The following is a 17,117-nucleotide window of genomic DNA, read 5'->3' on the forward strand; positions in this document are numbered from 1 at the left end:
ATAAAATCTGTCACTGCTTCCATTTCTTCCCCTTCTATATGCCAGGAAGTGATGGGGCCAGATGCCATGATCTTCGTTTTTTTAATGTTGAGTTTCAAACCAGCTTTTGCACTCTCCACTTTCACCCTCAACAAGAGGCTCTTGAGATCCTCTTCGCTTTCTGCCATTAGGGTGGTATCGTCTGCATATCGGAGATTGTTGATAATTCTCCCAGCAATCTTAATTCCGACTTCTGATTCATCCAACCCGGCATTTCTCATGATGTACTCTGCATATAAGTTAAATAAGCAGGGTGACAATATGCAGCCTTGTCGTACTCCTTTCCCAATTTTGAACCAATCGGTTGTTCCATGTCTGGTTCTTACTGTTGCTTCTTGACCCTCATACAGGTTTCTCAGGAGACAGGTAAGGTGGTCTGGTACTCCTATCTCTTTCAGAATTTGCCACAGTTTGTTGTGATCCACACAATCAAAGGCTTTAGCGTAGTCAATGAAGCAGAAATAGACGTTTTTCTGGAATTCTCTTGCTTTCTCCATGATGCAGCGAATGTTGGCGATTTGATCTCTAGTTCCTCTGCCTCTTCGAAACCCAGCTTGTACTTCCGGTAGTTCTCGGTTCGCATACTGCTGAAGCCTAGCTTGTAGGATTTTGAGCATCACCTTGCTGGCATGTGAAATGAGCGCAATTGTGCGGTAGTTTGCACACTCTTTGGCGTTGCCCTTCTTTGGAATTGGAATGTAAACTGACCTTTTCCAGTCTTGCGGCCATTGTTGAGTGTTCCAAATTTGTTGGCATATTGAATGCAGCACTTTAACAGCATCATCTTTTAGGATTTTAAATAGCTCAGCTGGAATACTGTCATCTCCGCTAGCTTTGTTGTTACTAATGCTTCCTAAGGCCCACTTGACTTCACTCTCTAGGATGTCCGGCTCAAGTTCAGTGACCGCACTATCATGGCTATCAGGGACATTCAGATCTTTCCTGTATAGTTCTTCTGTGTATTCTTGCCACCTCTTCTTAATCTCATCTGCTTCTGTTAGGTCCCTGCCTTCTTTGTCCTTTATCATGCCAGTCTTTGCACAAAACGTTCCCTTGAGATCTCCAATTTTCTTGAAGAGATCTCTAGTCTTTCCCATTCTGTTGTTTTCCTCGATTTCTTTGCATTGTTCATTTAAGAAGGCCTTCTTGTCTCTCCTTGCTATTCTCTGGAAATCTGCATTCAGTTGGATATATCTTCCCCTTTCTCCCTTGCTTTTCGCTTCCCTTCTTTCGTGAGCTACTTGTAAAGCCTCATCAGACAGCCACTTGGCTTTCTTGCATTTCTTTTTCTTTGGGATGGATTTCGTTGCTGCCTCCTGAACAATGTTACGGACCTCCGTCCATAGTTCCTCAGGCACTCTGTCTATCAGGTCTAATCCCTGAAATCTATTCCTCACCTCCACTGTGTATTCATAAGGGATATGATTTAGGTCATACCTGAATGGTTTAGTGGTTTTCCCTATGTTCTACAATTTAAGCAGAAATTTTGCAACAAGAAGCTCATGATCTGAGCCACAGTCAGCTCCAGGTCTTGTTTTTACTGACTGTATAGAGCTTCTCCATCTTTGGCTGCAAAGGACATAATCAATTTGATTTCGATACTGACCATCTGGTGATGTCCATGTGTAGAGTCGTCTCTTGTGCTGTTGGAAAAGAGTGTTTGCTATGATCAGCGTGTTCTCTTGGCAAAACTCTATTAGCCTTTGTCCTGCTTCATTTTGTACACCAAGGCCATGCTTGCCTGTTATCCCGGTGATTTCTTGACTTCCTACTTTAGCATTCCAATCCCTTATGATGAAGAGGACATCTTTTTTTGGTGTTAGTTCTAGAAGGTGTTGTAGGTCTTCATAGAACCGATCAACCTCAGCTTCTTCAGCCTCAGTGGTTGGGGCATAGACTTGAATTACTGTGATGTTGAATGGTTTGCCTTGGATTCTTACTGAGATCATTCTATTGTTTTTATGATTGTACCCCAGTACTGCTTTTCCTACCCTTTTGTTGACTATGAGTGCAACTCCATTTCTTCTAAGGGATTCTTCCCACAATAGTAGATATGATGGTCACCTGAATTAAATTCGCCCATGCCTGTCCATTTTAGTTTGCTGATTCCCAAGATGTCGATGTTCAATCTTGCCATCTCATGTTTGACCACCTCCAACTTACCTTGATTCATTGATCTGACATTCCAGGTTCCTAAACAAAATTGTTCTTTACAGCATCGGATTTTCTTTTCACCACCAGACACATCCACAGCTGAGTGTCCTTTCGGCTTTGGCCCAGCCGCTTCACTCTTTCTGGCGCTACTTGGAAATTCCCTCTGCTCTTCCCCAGTAGTATATTGGACTCCTTCCGACCTGAGGGGCTCATCTTCCGGTGTCATCTCTTCTAGCCTTGTGTTACGTTCCATGGGGTTTTCTTGGCAAGAATACTGGAGTGGGTTGCCATTTCCTTCTCCAGTGGACCACATTTTGTCAGAACTCTCTGCCATGACCTGTCCGTCTTGGGTGGCCCTGCACGGCATAGCTTATGGCTTCACTGAGTTACGCAAGCCCCTTCACCACAACAAGGCAGTGATCCATGAAGGGTTAATACCCACTTGTAAACAACATTAATTGTGAGAGATGAAAAGGTCAGTTCAAGCTGAAGCCTAATCACTACATTATTCTAAATTTACTGTGGGCAGCCTCTGTCTATCACAGATCTGTTGGCTTATGTATTAGACAGGAGGATTAAAAAGGTACCATTTTGATAGGTCATTTACAAACATTCTATTGGCCCTCAGTAGCTCATATTCATAGGCCAATGAGCTGGCAGATACTCAGATAAGTGTAAGTCATTTGTCAGATGATCCAACTGGAATAATATAAAAAGGCTCAGTAGAGGCAGTCAGGAGTGAGTTGAAGCAGTGTGGACTAATGGTTATTTTATTTAGGGAAGTGAACTTAGTTAAGGAAATCATCAGTGACAGAATTTTTGAAGCACTTCTAAAGATGTCTAGATGTTTCAAGTTGTTTCCTTATTGTTTTGTCACAGGCCGAATTGGATCCAAGGCCACTACATATTTCACTATGCATTCTGGATGTTCTGCAGTTTATGGTAAGTCCTCAGGAAACTGCAGTCTCACATTTTTGAGCATATTCCCGTAGCAACTGCCCTGTATCTGGATACCAGAATTAGATACCAGAATTCCAATGATCAGCTTTTGTAGCTGACTGTGGATTTCTGAGCTGCAAAACCACCCCAGTGAATGTGACAGCATGGAATGGTTGACAAAACTGAGCTCTAAATTTCATCGACCTCAAAATCTTGGATCCCTTAGTGTCTGCTGTCTTGATTAGACATGGGTTAAAGTGAAACCAAACCAGATTGTTGCCTGTGTGCAATGAGAAGGGATTAGAGAGGGATAGATGGAGTAGTGGAAACAAAGGGTTGGATCTAGGCTCTCTTAGTTGCACTTAGTTCAGATGTGAAAATTGACCGTTCAGTTCTTTGAAATAATTATATATCACCTTAAAAGATAAAAACTTTCCCAAAGTGGTTTACAAAATAAAACATGAGACAGGAATTTATATATGCTCATATATGCATAGTTTATATATTTCCATATTATATAACAATTAACTAGAACTTCAGCATTAGAATACTATTCCAATACAAATAAAAAACAAAACAAAATAAAATTTCAGGTCAATCAGAGCAATCAATGGGACTTAAATCACATTTAGCTTATCCATGTGCCTTATCCTGTCTCCCTTTTGTTTTCCTGCAGGTCAGGGGGGATTTCAGATCTCCATGCATCTTACTGCTTCCAGACAAATCTCCCCAGATTTATCGGTAAGGCCTTTGGAAGCTGTAATGTTGAATATTGGTCTTGGGCATATTCCTATGATTTTCTATTGGGCAAAATGAGATCAAATTTACACTTTGCAAATTACCACAAATTTACTTGTGCTTTTGCAGCTGTTTGTTCCCTTCTGGGCCAACCAGTGCCATGAATTTGGCAGCAGAAACCTTTAGGCACAACTGACCTTAAACTTTACTGACCTTCAGATATTCTCAAGAAAGTCTTCTTTCGAACCATTCTGAACCATCTTCTGAAGTAAATCTACGCCATATTTTAACTTGTAGGAGAAATTCCAACTAGTCCCTTTTCAATGACAGCAACACAACATTCATACAAAGACATGATATGGAGCACACAGCCTCCAAACTCATGATTCACCCATTGATAATGGACTACTGAGGATGGTCCTCTTCATGAGACTGATGGATTCCGAGAGCTGTTGATCTGGTTAGATCTGAAATGTTAACATAGAACTTCTGTTATGATTCTACATAAGTAGTGCTTGCTCTCTCTCTCTCTCTCTCTCTCTGCAAGCCAGGGGTGGGGAATATATGGTCCTCCGGATGTTTTAGAAAAGGCAGGCTCAGGGCTTATAGAATAATGGGGGAGGGATTTCAAACTCAGTCTCCAGCTACTGCTACTTTCCCCAGGCCCAGCCACAACTCCCATCAGCCCTAGCCAATGGTGAAGGGTGATTGGAATTGTAGTCCAACAACTTCTGGATGGCCACACCTTCCCCATCCCTGGTATAAGTCCTCACTGTGGCTCTCTGCAATTGCATCTTTAGGACGTTCTGTCCATGCCAGGATCCAGCTGGTGGCAAACTGAGCTCCCTCAGGACAGTTTCTGGAAATGCTGGCCCAGAGCAATGCCAAAGAAGGACCAACTCTACACTGAAACCAACACTTTGCTTCTATCCCCCGACCTATAGTCATTGGCTATGCAGAAATGAAAACCCTTTGAACTACTATGCAATGTTTACGTGCTAAAAATATTTACAATTCTTCTTCCAATGCTCAGAAAAATCTGGAGGTTTTAATAAAATAATGTTGATCTAACAGGGATGGGGAACAGTGACCCTCCTGATGTTGATGGACTGCAATTCTCTTTTCCCCTCACAATTAGCTATGCTGGCTGAGGCTGATGGGAGCTGTAGTCCAACAACATCTCAAGGGCCATACGTTCCCCTCCCCTGATCTATATGCTTAGAAGATGACCTCAGCACGAGGATGGTTATTGTAAATCCACATGAGCTCAGTGCTACCTTGGTGTAAAACACCTGGGGCCGGTGAGGCTTACAAAAGGGCCAAACGAGAGAGATCTCCTCCAATCTGGGTTCAGGCCGTTTTGGGACTGCCTTGGTCACCTTGATGGGTGACCCATGCTGGAACTTGACAGGGGGGCTGCATCCCCATTGGTTCTTCTGAACTCCCAGTGGCCTTCAGTACCATCAACCATGGTCTCCTTCCAGGGCATCTGTCTGGGATGGGAATCGGGGCAGAGGTGTGGTTGGCCAGTAGAACAGCTGAACCCAGATCAGGTATACAACTAATGCTGTACTCCCTTTAGTAGGCTATGTTTGCAGCTTGGGGGTGTTCCTGAATCTTCTGTCCTTGGAAAGAGGGGGACTTGACAGTCCTTAACTTTGAATGTATTCCCCGCCACAAATCAGAAGGTTTAGGTTTTCAGCCAAGGACTGAAGCACACTTGCACTGCAACTTGCGGTCTTGCCACTAGGGAGAGACAAAGTTCTCTGTGTTAATGTCAAGCAAACATAGGGATGGCGGAGAATTTCTCCACGAATCTCGGGGAGGCCAAATGCCAACGCATTCGGCCCCCCGAAATTGAAATTCTCCGCCTCCCCGCCCGGGATGGGACTTACCTCCCTCGAATGTCCATCTCGGCGGCGGGTCCCGGCAGCAGTTCGGCGGGGGCCGGTCTTCTGACCGGCCGCCGCCGCTACAAAGTGAATTAAAAAACACACACACACACCCGTGATAGGCTACGTAACGATTTACGTAGCCTATCATGGCTAGATTTCCAAAGTCAGCCGTGATAGGCTACGTAAATCGTTACGTAGCCTATCACGGGTGACTTTGGGGGGGGGGGGAAAGCGCATATGCAAATGGCAGCGCCCATGGGCGCCGCCATTTGCATTCCTTATTTGGGCCTGGCTAGTCTACGTAAAGATTTACATAGACTACCTGGGCCCAAATAAGGAACGCAAATGGCGGCGCCCATGGGCGCCGCTATTTGCATATGCGCTTTTTCCCCCTTTTTCTTCAAAGTCACCCGTGATAGGCTACGTAACGATTTATGTAGCCTATCATGGCTGACTTTGGAAATTTAGCCGTGATAGGCTACGTAAATCGTTACGTAGCCTATCACGGGTGTGTGTGCGCGTGTTTTTAATTAACTTTTTATTTCGCGGCCGGGGAGACGGGGCGCTTCTCCCCGGCCTGAATTTCGGCCAGGCGAGGCGCCTCCCCCCCCAGCCTGAATTTCGGCCGGGCGAGGCGGGGCGCCTCCCCCCCCGGCCTGAACCTCAGGGGGAGAACCGAAGCGCCTCCCCCCCACCGCGAAGCAAGCTGCGGGACCAAGTAAGTGACTTTCGTACATCCCTAAGCAAACACCACTTTTTCTTGCCTAAGCTTTACAGCAAATCTGAGTTTTACAGCCAAATACGCCAAAGAACATATAGCCAAAACACTGTAACAACCTGAAGTTGCACTATTAGAATTTGTACAGGTAAAAGTTTGATGTATTTATATTCTCTCATCACAAACTCTGGATAAGTAAGAGCTCTCCCCCGATCAGTTCTATTGGGCTCTAAGAAAAATCATTTTTCAAGGATGTTCAAAACCTCTATGGCTGGAACATTTAATGACCTCAGATGTTGGTGAGTCTGTAGCAACTCCTGGTCACATGCTGGAAACACAGATTTTAATTTTTATTCTGGGATTTCTTTTATATCTACGTCTATATCAGCTGTGAACCTCCAATACCAATGCACTCTAGTGGGGTGGACTGATATGATATGGTTATTGATTGTTTGGTTTTTTCAAGTGCCAAGAAAACTCTTTATGATATAAGCCACTGGATTCTCTCTTTATGTTGTCCCTCTGAAGGAAGAAATCATACACTTTAATACCTAATACCTTGGACAGGAGGGTTAATTCTGTGCCTTTTTGAGGAGGAAGCATTAATACTGTAAGAATGCCCTTAAAGAGACAATATTGAATATTTTCTAATTTACAAACTTTTCCAGGGTATATATTCTAAATCAAGAGTCTGAGAGTATTGTGCTATTTTTTTTTTGTAAAAGGCAATAAAATTGAACCTTTTCAAACAAATTTTGTTGTCGTGAACTTCACTGTCTCCCAAGACCTTTAATAAATACATACAATAATTAATGAATTAAACATCTGATCACATAGGATGCTCTAGGCATCATACAAATAGCAGGGCCAAATTATTTCCAAGCAAGCATGATGGGGGATACGTCCCAACGTGGGCGGGGCCATCCGACTTAAGGATGTACAGACTGTGTAAAATCCATTCCATCTGTGTTTCGAGGATTGTCGGGCTCCTTTTGTTCCGTCATCCGCCTATATGTGCACTTATAAAACATGGTGGGGGGAGAAATCTCGATCCTTTTTGTGCAGTGCAAAGGGGGAAGTGCAGATGTCTACATTCATATAAAACCACACACACACACCAGCCACAATACCACAATACCATTGTGTATACAGTCGTATCGAGGTAGGTTGTGCGTGGTGTGCAGGGGATGGCCTCAGTAGTAATGACTGCTTGCAGTGCCAAAATGTTGCCACAAGAGGGCCCCTGAGCACCTTAAGAAAGCGAAGAGGGCGGCAATCCACCTTGGCCAATTGCCTCCCTTTTCTCAGTAGAGGGATCCTGGAGGAATTCCATCTTGGTGAAGCCCTTTAGGAAACATCCCAATCTAAACGACTAGTGAGAGGTTCAGCATTTAGCAGATATTTCACGACTCCAAATATTGTGACTGAGTTTTCAGCAGTTGAAACGTATCTAAATAGGCATTTAAACACACGTCTTGAGAGAAGATACATATTTTAATACATATTGAAATGTGTATCTAGATAAGTATCTTGAGAGGATTTTTTTTAATATTTGCAGATTAATGTGGAAAGGGGATGGAATTATGGGTTAAAGCCTGTGAAAATAAATACAGACCCCGCTGTGCTCCATTCCTCCTGCTGTGCCTCTTCCGGCAGCTGTTTACACCAGTTCCTTCCCCAATTGTGTTTCTGGGTGAAGAAAGCAGCGAAAGGGCCTCCGTGGCTGCTCCTGGCACTGCCCAGATGCCGTGGGATGCTGTGGCGTTGCCTTGCTCCAAAGTCGGCTGGCACGTACCCTCCTCAGTATTTGCGTAGAGCCTGTACATGTACTGACCGAATGCACACGTGGTGGGAGGTGGCTGCTGTGCACGTCAGGGGTGGGGCAGCCCACGCAGTCCCATGAAGCCCCCTCACATGTTGTTTCAACAAATGGGGGATCTGAAAGGCCCTATCAGTTATGTGGTGGGAAGTGGGGAAAGGCAAATGAAGATCCAAAGGCTGAGGTAAATTATATTGGGTCTGGAATTAATTTGAGTAGTTCTTCTAGTTAAAGAAAATTCCGAAAGACGCAGGCCAAATCCATAGGACAAGAAATGCTTATCCCTTAGCTGACCTGCCCATGGTCACCCAGAGAGCTTCCTAGCTGCGGGAGGATTTGATTTGAGCCCTGGTGACTGGGAACCCACACATCTTGTCCCAGCTTCATCAACCTTGACAGAAAGCTCTGATTGCGTGGAAAGAGATATTCATAAGTAGGGAACTATGATCTTTCCCTAGGATATCACGGCCATGTTTTTACTGATTAAGTTTATACAGCTTTCTGCAAATAAACCCAAAATGGAGAACACTGTCAGGAAGATACAACCAGCAAGGCCAAATTGGAACGGAGGGGAGAATTAAAACAGGTTTCTGGTGGAAATGCACAGGTCTGGCCTATTATGAAAGATTTCTCTGTGAACTGCTTTCTCCGGAGACTCACCTAAATTTGTGTCTGATGGAGGTCTTTTCCTCTAGGCAAAACCAGAAGGGGAGCACCAAAACTGAACTGAATGCAAAAAGAGAACATTGGTATTATTACTTTTGACAGCCTTGTGTTCTTCCAAAATAACATTGGGGGCGGGGAAACAGAGAAAGGTGCCCCGATCCAGAAGGTTTAGTCAGAAGCCAGTCCCACTCAGTGCCTTCCTGGAAGGGGCTGCACTGATGATGGTGACCCTAGAGGCAAAGAGACAGGCAATGAGCGGGAAGTGGCGCACACATGCGCAAGAGAGATCTCCAAATGAGGGGACAGACAGTGCCGTGACTCTCGGTCAGACTTCTAGGGCTGAGACCATGGGCTCGGAGGAAGTGTCAGGGCGGGAGCGAGAATTGCCCTGGACACCAAAGCCAGACAACACCGCTCTCCTGGAAGCCCCTCCACATCAGAGCCAGCCCAAGACACTTTGTTGCCGGAGGTATTACAGCACATGACACCACACCACCCTGCAAGTCAAGGTGAACAGCACCCACGGCCAATGACGTTATTCTGGGCTCTGAGGGAAAAAAGCCCACAAGCTCCCCCACCCCCACCCCTGGCAGTAAAAATCTTAAAGAATAATGTGTTATTATTTAAGATAATAGCCCAGCTTGTACTTCCGGTAGTTCTCAGTTCACATACTGCTGAAGCCTAGCTTGTAGGATTTTGAGCATAACCTTGCTGGCATGTGAAATTCAAACTGCAGCTGAAGCTTCAAGACTCGACCACACCCCACACACAATCCCAAATATTGAGAAGAAGTGCAGGGCTGTGCTTAGTACTCAGGAAAATGCACACTGCTTATGCTCAAATGTACCCCTTTTCTCTAGCAAAATCTTACTGGACAGGGCAGAATTTAATCTTCCCTAATAGCTGCGGGGTGGGGGGGGGAGAGTGAAGGATCTTTACAATTTCCTCCGTTCTTTTTAGAGAGGGGTACAGTTCATAGCCAGGAGGGGAGGAGACCCAACCCTCTTCTTACATAAAATTCTTTTTAACGCCTCTTGACCTACTGAGAGAGCATTAGCCCTGGGGTCCTTTAAAAGAAAAAGACATTGTCTTTCTTGGAGGAAGAGGTCTCTGCACATGCTCGGAGGCATCCAGCTTGACGCACCAGAATTTAACATCCCTGAATACGTCACATGAGCAAACCTTAAGATCTACCAGCGAGAACAACATCTCAGCGCCATGGATTTACAAACGGACACGGAGATTAACAAGTATATTTTCAATTACCTAGGCATGGAAGGTTTTACACGCACCTACTTCCTTCAAAAAGGTTTTTGAAACGAACAAACCAGAGAAATAAACTATGGGCTCCTGCCTGTATCCTACAGAGCGCAGCCAGGTGCTATCGTGCTAATTTTTTTCCTCTCTCCGGCTCCCCCACAAAACAGGGGCAAGAACAAACCGAAGACGGCGCCGCTTCTTACCAGCAAAATGCTGCGAGCGGCGTGCTTGCTGCCAAGCGAGAGTCGGCTCTTCTTCTTCTGGGATTTAATGCTGGATCAGGCCCCAAAGGCCCCGTGGCTGCCCCCACTTATTGCAAGGAACAAGCCCCCCCCCCCCCCGCGCAACTAATTCTTCCAGGCGGGCATGACGGCCGGAGCGCGAACTCGTCTCCACGGCGCGCCCAGGACGGCGCTGCGAAGACGCCGAACCCGCAGGACAGGCGCCACGGGGAAGCCTCCGCTCGCCAAACTCCGGAGCTCAGGAGAAAGACGGCCCCGCTCCGTCCTGCGGAACAGACAGGCCCTGAGGCGGCGACCCGCTGCTTCCTCCGCTCCACAAGCCCCGCAAGGAGCGGGACGGAACCTCCCCAAACGCACGGAGGGCTGCGCAACATGCACCGGCAGCCCCGGCTGCCCTCCTTGGCGGCCACTTCAGCGGCGCCCGGCCCCGGCTTCGCCTCCCGGCCAATGAGAAGGGAACGGGGCGGGCAGACACGCAAATCAGTCCCGCCCAGGTTCGCGGCCGCGGCCCGCCTTCCTCCCGGCCCTGCCTGGCGTCCTCGCCCGTCTGTGCGGGGTTGCGCGCCTGGGTCCAGCCGCTTGCGCTCGCCTCGCCTCGCCCGCCTCCGCGACAGCGGTCCTTTCCAGTCGGGGGCGGATGAGCCAAACTTACTGCCTTGTTGGCCCCGCCTGGGAGTGTGCTTTAGCTGCCTGGGAGAAGCTACCTCTTGCCTGGAGCTGAAGAGAAAAACACGCTCCCCCGGACTCCTTCCTTGCAGGTTTCAGCGAGCTCTGCCCGTTGCCCGAAGGCCAGTGGTGTAGTGGCAAATTCAGACGCGCAGGGCCCCTTCGTGACCCCTCACAGCCATGCCGCCTTCTAAGACTGTGCAACCTTGTAAGATATCCAACCTTCAGCTGGGATCCAAAAACAGTGCAGCTGAGAGTCAGGCAGAGGTCTTTCAACTGGATGCCTGAGAAAAAATGCAGGGGTGTTTTTCACTCACGCACTCACAAGCATTTTAGGTTTTCGGAATATGATACTCAGTGGAAGCTTCACCCTCTCACCTCAGCCCTCATGGACAGATCCCTTCTCATTTAATCAGCCCCCTTGCACACTCCCTTAGTGCCCCAACCTTACCCAATGGAGTTCCCTTAGCGCCTTCATTATATCTCCCCCCTCCAACAGAAACGTCCACACACCCAGCTGGATTGAACCACACATTCCCAGGTACGTCTTATCACGTTAATTTAATTTTTTTAATTGGGGTCGCGGAAAGTTATGGCAGTGCAGAACCTGACCTCAGAACTGAATTGGTAAAGACTATCACAGCCTTTTTGAGTAAAGAAGAGAAAATAATGGAAATGGAAATAGATCGAGCTTATTGACTGAATTCGACATGTGCAAAAACAAAAGGTCTACCCAGAGATATTATTGTCCATTTTGTAAAGAAAACTACAAGGGATTCACTTCTCCAGAAACACTATAAAACTAAATTGAACATGGTGGGCAAAGAGATTATAGTCATGAAAGAAATTCCTGGAAGATTTCTGAGGAAAAGGAGAGATTATGCATTTTTAACAACATTCCTGAAACAGAAAAAGATCATGTTTAGATGGGAATTCCCAGAAGGTGTGGTCTTCTCTTACAGAGAACAGAGATTTAAGTTAAACTCAGTTCAAAAAGCAAGAGAGTTCCTTTGAACCTATGGAAAAGATTGGACAGACCTACAACCTGATGTACAAGAAGAAGACAGCACTCACGGTGCAACAGGCGGAAATTAAGAATATACCTTAATCTTATATTTTCTAAAAAATGGATTATACATTTTTAATTTGGAACATTAATGGGGCGAATGCTCCTCAAGAGAGAAATAAAATATTTTACTATTAACAAAAATTGAAACAAGGTATAATATGCTTACAAGAAACGCATATTACGAAAGGAGATACCAAATATTTAATTAATAAAAAATTAGGTGAAGAGTTTATAACTGCAAGCTGAAAAAAGAAAAATGGAGTAGTTCTATATATTAAGCCACATTTGGGACTGGAATTGGTATTGTCAGATGAACAAGGTCGTTTTGTGGGAGTTAAAATTGCACTGAATGGTGTATCAACGTTGATTTTAGGGGTTTATGCACCTAATGACCACAAAGCAGAATTTTATGAGGATCTCTTATCCAAACTCGTGGATCTAACTTTTGACAGTTCATGTTTAATGGGAGATTGGAATGGGGTGATTGCACCTCAAATGGATAGAATATCGGAGAAAAAAATTAAGCGTAATCAAGGGAAATTACCTAAAAGTTTATTTGAACTGATGGACAATTTGGCTTTAGTAGATGTATGGAGAGATAAAAATAGAAACTCAAAAGAATATACATATTTTTCAGAAAGACATAAATCTTTTTCAAGGATTGATTTTGACAACTAAAGAGCTTGCTACAAATATTGGCAAAATACAAGTGCTACCAAGATCATTTTCAGATGATAACCCTATATCTATGTTATATGTGAAAAGAAGCACTGCTTTTAGATGGAGATTGAATGAAATGATATTTCAAAATAAAAGCTGTGGATGACACTAAAAAGAAATTGAGAGAATTTTTTGAATTGAATCTGGATAAGGGAACAAATCCCCTTCATGGATCACTGCCTTGTTGTGGCGAAGGGGCTTGCATAACTCAGTGAAGCCATAAGCTATGCCGTGCAGGGCCATCCAAGACAGACAGGTCATGGCGGACAGGTCATGGCGGAGAGTTCTGACAAAATGTGGTCCACTGGAGAAGGAAATGGCAACCCACTCCAGCGTTCTTGCTAAGAAAACCCCATGGAATGCATCACAAGGCTAAAAGATATGACGCCGGAAGATGAGCCCCTCAGGTCAGAAGGTGTCCAGTATACTACTGGGGAAGAGCAGAGGGAATTTCCAAGTAGCGCCAGAAAGAGTGAAGCGGCTGGGCCAAAGCCGAAAGAACACTCAGCTGTGGATGTGTCTGGTGGTGAAAAGAAAATCTGATGCTGTAAAGAACAATATTGTTTAGGAACCTGGAATGTCAGATCAATGAATCAAGGTAAGCTGGAGGTGGTCAAACATGAGATGGCAAGATTGAACATCAACATCTTGGGAATCAGCGAACTAATATGGACAAGCAAGGGTGAATTTAATTCAGGTGACCATCATATCTACTACTGTGGGCAAGAATCCCTTAGAAAAAATGGAGTAGCACTCATAGTCAACAAAACGATGGGAAAAGCAGTACTGGGGTACAATCTCAAAAAGAATAGAATGATCTCAGTACGAATCCAAGGCAAACCATTCATCTTCACAGTAATTCAAGTCTATGCTCCAACCACTGAGGCCGAAGAAGCTGAGGTTGATCGGTTCTATGAAGACCTACAACACCTTCTAGAACTAACACCAAAAAAAGATGTCCATCATAGGGGATTGGAATGCTAAAGTAGGAAATCAAGAAATCACTGGGATAACAGGCAAGCATGGCCTTGGTGTACAAAATGAAGCAGGACAAAGGCTAATAGAGTTTTGCCAAGAGAACACGCTGATCATAGCAAACACTCTTTTCCAACAGCACAAGAGGCGACTCTACACATGGACATCACCAGATGGTCAATATCGAAATCAAATTGATTATGTCCTTTGCAGCCAAAGATGGAGAAGCTCTATACAGTCAGTAAAAACAAGACCTGGAGCTGACTGTGGCTCAGATCATGAGCTGCTTCTTTCAAAATTTCGGCTTAAATTGAAGAACGTAGGGAAAACCACTAAACCATTCAGGTATGACCTAAATCATATCCCTTATGAATATACAGTGGAGGTGAGGAATAGATTTCAGGGATTAGACCTGATAGACAGAGTGCCTGAGGACCTATGGACAGAGGTTTGTAACATTGTTCAGGAGGCAGCAACTAAATCCATCCCAAAGAAAAAGAAACGCAAGAAGGCAAAGAGGCCTTCAAGAAAAGGCCTCTTCTTTTCTTTCTCTTCAAGAAAATCGGAGATCTCAAAGGAACATTTTGTGCAAAGACAGGCATGATAAACGACAAAGAAGGCAGGGACCTAACAGAAGCAGATGAGATTAAGAAGAAGTGGAAAGAATACACAGAAGAACTATACAAGAAAGATCTGAATGTCCCTGATAGCCATGATGCTGCGGTCAACGGACTTGAGCCGGACATCCTAGAGAGTGAAGTCAAGTGGGCCTTAGGAAGCATTACTAATAACAAAGCTAGTGGAGATGACAGTATTCCAGCGAGCTATTTAAGATCCTAAAAGATGATGCTGTTAAAGTGCTGCACTCAATATGCCAACAAATTTGGAACACTCAACAGTGGCCACAAGACTGGAAAAGGTCAGTTTACATTCCAATTCCAAAGAAGGGCAATGCCAAAGAGTGTGCAAACTACCGCACAATTGCGCTCATTTCACATGCCAGCAAGGTGATGCTCAAAATCCTACAAGCTAGGCTTCAGCAGTATGTGAACCGAGAACTACCGGAAGTACAAGCTAGGTTTCGAAGAGGCAGAGGAACTAGAGATCAAATCGCCAACATTCACTGGATCATGGAGAAAGCAAGAGAATTCCAGAAAAACATTTATTTCTGCTTCATTGACTACACTAAAGCCTTTGATTGTCTGAATCACAACAAACTGTGGCAAATTCTGAAAGAGATGGGAGTACCAGACCACCTTACCTGTCTCCTGAGAAACCTGTACGAGGGTCAAGAAGCAACAGTAAGAACTGGACATGGAACAGCCGACCGGTTCAAAATTGGGAAAGGAGTACGACAAGGCTGTATATTGTTGCCCTGCTTATTTAATTTATATGCAGAGTACATCATGAGAAACTCCGGGTTGGATGAATCACAGGTCGGAATTAAGATTGCCGGGAGAATTATCAACAACCTCCGATACGCAGATGATACCACCCTAATGGCAGAAAGCGAAGAGGATCTCAAGAGCCTCTTGTTGAGGGTGAAAGAGGAGAGTGCAAAAGCTGGTTTGAAACTCAACATTAAAAAAATGAAGATCATGGCATCTGGCCCCATCACTTCCTGGCATATAGAAGGGGAAGAAATGGAAGCAGTGACGGATTTTATGTTCTTGGGCTCCAAGATCACCGCAGACAGTGACTGTAGCCATGAAATTAAAAGACGCTTGCTCCTTGGGAGGAAAGCTATGGCACACCTAGACAGCATAGTAAGAAGCAGAGACATCACCTTGCCAACAAAGATTCATATAATCAAAGCTATGGTTTTCCCAGTAGCAACGTATGGCTGTGAGAGCTGGACTATAAGGAAGGCTGAGCGCCGAAGAATTGATGCTTTTGAACGGTGGTGCTGGAGAAGACTCTTACGAGTCCCCTGGACTGCAAGGACGTCAAATCAGTCCATCCTAAAGGAACTCAACCCTGACTGCTCATTGGAAGGACAGATACTGAAGCTGAAGCTCAAATATTTTGGCCACCTAATGCGAAGAGAAAAGTCACTGGAAAAGACCCTGATGCTGGGAAAGATTGAAGGCAAAAGGAGAAGGGGACGGCAGAGGATGAGATAGCTAGATAGCATCACCGATGCAATTAATATGAACTTGAGCACACTCTGGGAGAGAGCGGAGGACAGGAAGGTCTGGCGTGCTCTGGTCGATGGGGTCACGAAGAGTCGGACATGACTTAACGACTGAACAACAACAACAGTGGGATGCAAGTAGGGCCTATTGTTGTTGTTGTTCAGTAATTAAGTCATGTCTGACTCTTTGTGACCCCATGGACCATAGCACACCAGGCCTTCCTGTCCTCCGCTCTCTCCTGGAGTGTGCTCAAGTTCATATTCATTGCATCGGTGATGCTATCTAGCCATCTCATCCTCTTCCAGGTTCCTAAACAACATTGTTCTTCACAGCATCGGATTTTCTTTTCACCACCAGACACATCCACAGCTGAGTGTCCTTTCGGGTTTGGCCCAGCCGCTTCACTCTTTCTGGCGCTACTTGGAAATTCCCTCTGCTCTTCCCCAGTAGTATATTGGACACCTTCCAACCTGAGGGGCTCGTCTTCCGGTGTCATATCTTTTAGGCAGTGATCCATGAAGGGGAAGTAAGGTGTATATGAGAGGTAATTTGTACAACAAAACACACAACTGAAAAATGAGAAGACAAGGTACAAAATATTCTAAAACAGATACAGGAGAAAGAAGAATTCCTAAAGAAAAACCTGGCAAAGGCAAATGTCCTCCGACAGATTAAATTACTCCAACAACAATTGTTGATGTTAACAGTCCAGGATATGCAAAAAAAATTAAACTTTGTAAAAGAAATTTTGAATTTGCTAATAAACCAGGAAGATGGTTGGCCTATAAACTTAGAAAGGAAAAAGAAAAGAAAACAATTTTGAAAATAAGCGAAAGTGGATTAGAATTAACCGATAATGTGGCAATTCAGAAAGCCTTTTATCAATATTATTCAAATTTGTATAAAGGACAGGATATCTCCCCAGAATTAATGGACAAATATATTCATAAACAAAATTTACCCAAAACAAATGGTGAATGGCCCAATAACAGTAAATGAAATGGTGGAAGCAATAAAAAAAATTAAATTGGGAAAAACTCTGGGACCAGATGGAATATCAGGATTATATTATAAGAAGTGTG

At 44.7% G+C, this 17,117-nt stretch overlaps 1 protein-coding gene across 14 annotated transcripts in view; it reads right to left on the reverse strand.

The window, feature by feature from the left end:
- Nucleotides 1-3,606: 3,606 nt before the first annotated feature.
- LOC146355727 (uncharacterized) overlaps nt 3,607-17,117 on the reverse strand; it is a 75,363-nt gene continuing 61,852 nt past the window's right edge. For 3 of the 14 annotated variants that reach the window (XM_084831077.1, XM_084831079.1, XM_084831078.1), the window contains 3 exons: nt 11,175-11,420; nt 8,963-9,028; nt 3,607-4,337 (listed from right to left, as the gene is read on the reverse strand). In XM_084831077.1, coding sequence (XP_084687203.1) covers nt 8,994-9,028; nt 11,175-11,420 — 281 coding nt within the window. In that variant the 3' untranslated portion in view covers nt 3,607-4,337; nt 8,963-8,993. Of the gene's footprint in view, nt 4,338-8,098; nt 8,313-8,962; nt 9,029-10,431; nt 11,421-17,117 lie in introns of all 14 variants that reach the window. The other 11 variants (XR_014787214.1, XR_014787216.1, XM_084831075.1 and 8 more) reach the window with 7 other exon arrangements.

Source organism: Heloderma suspectum, chromosome 2 (assembly GCF_057233095.1).
Source record: "Heloderma suspectum isolate Gila_16-S chromosome 2, 16-S_ref, whole genome shotgun sequence".
Lineage (NCBI taxonomy): Eukaryota > Metazoa > Chordata > Lepidosauria > Squamata > Helodermatidae > Heloderma > Heloderma suspectum.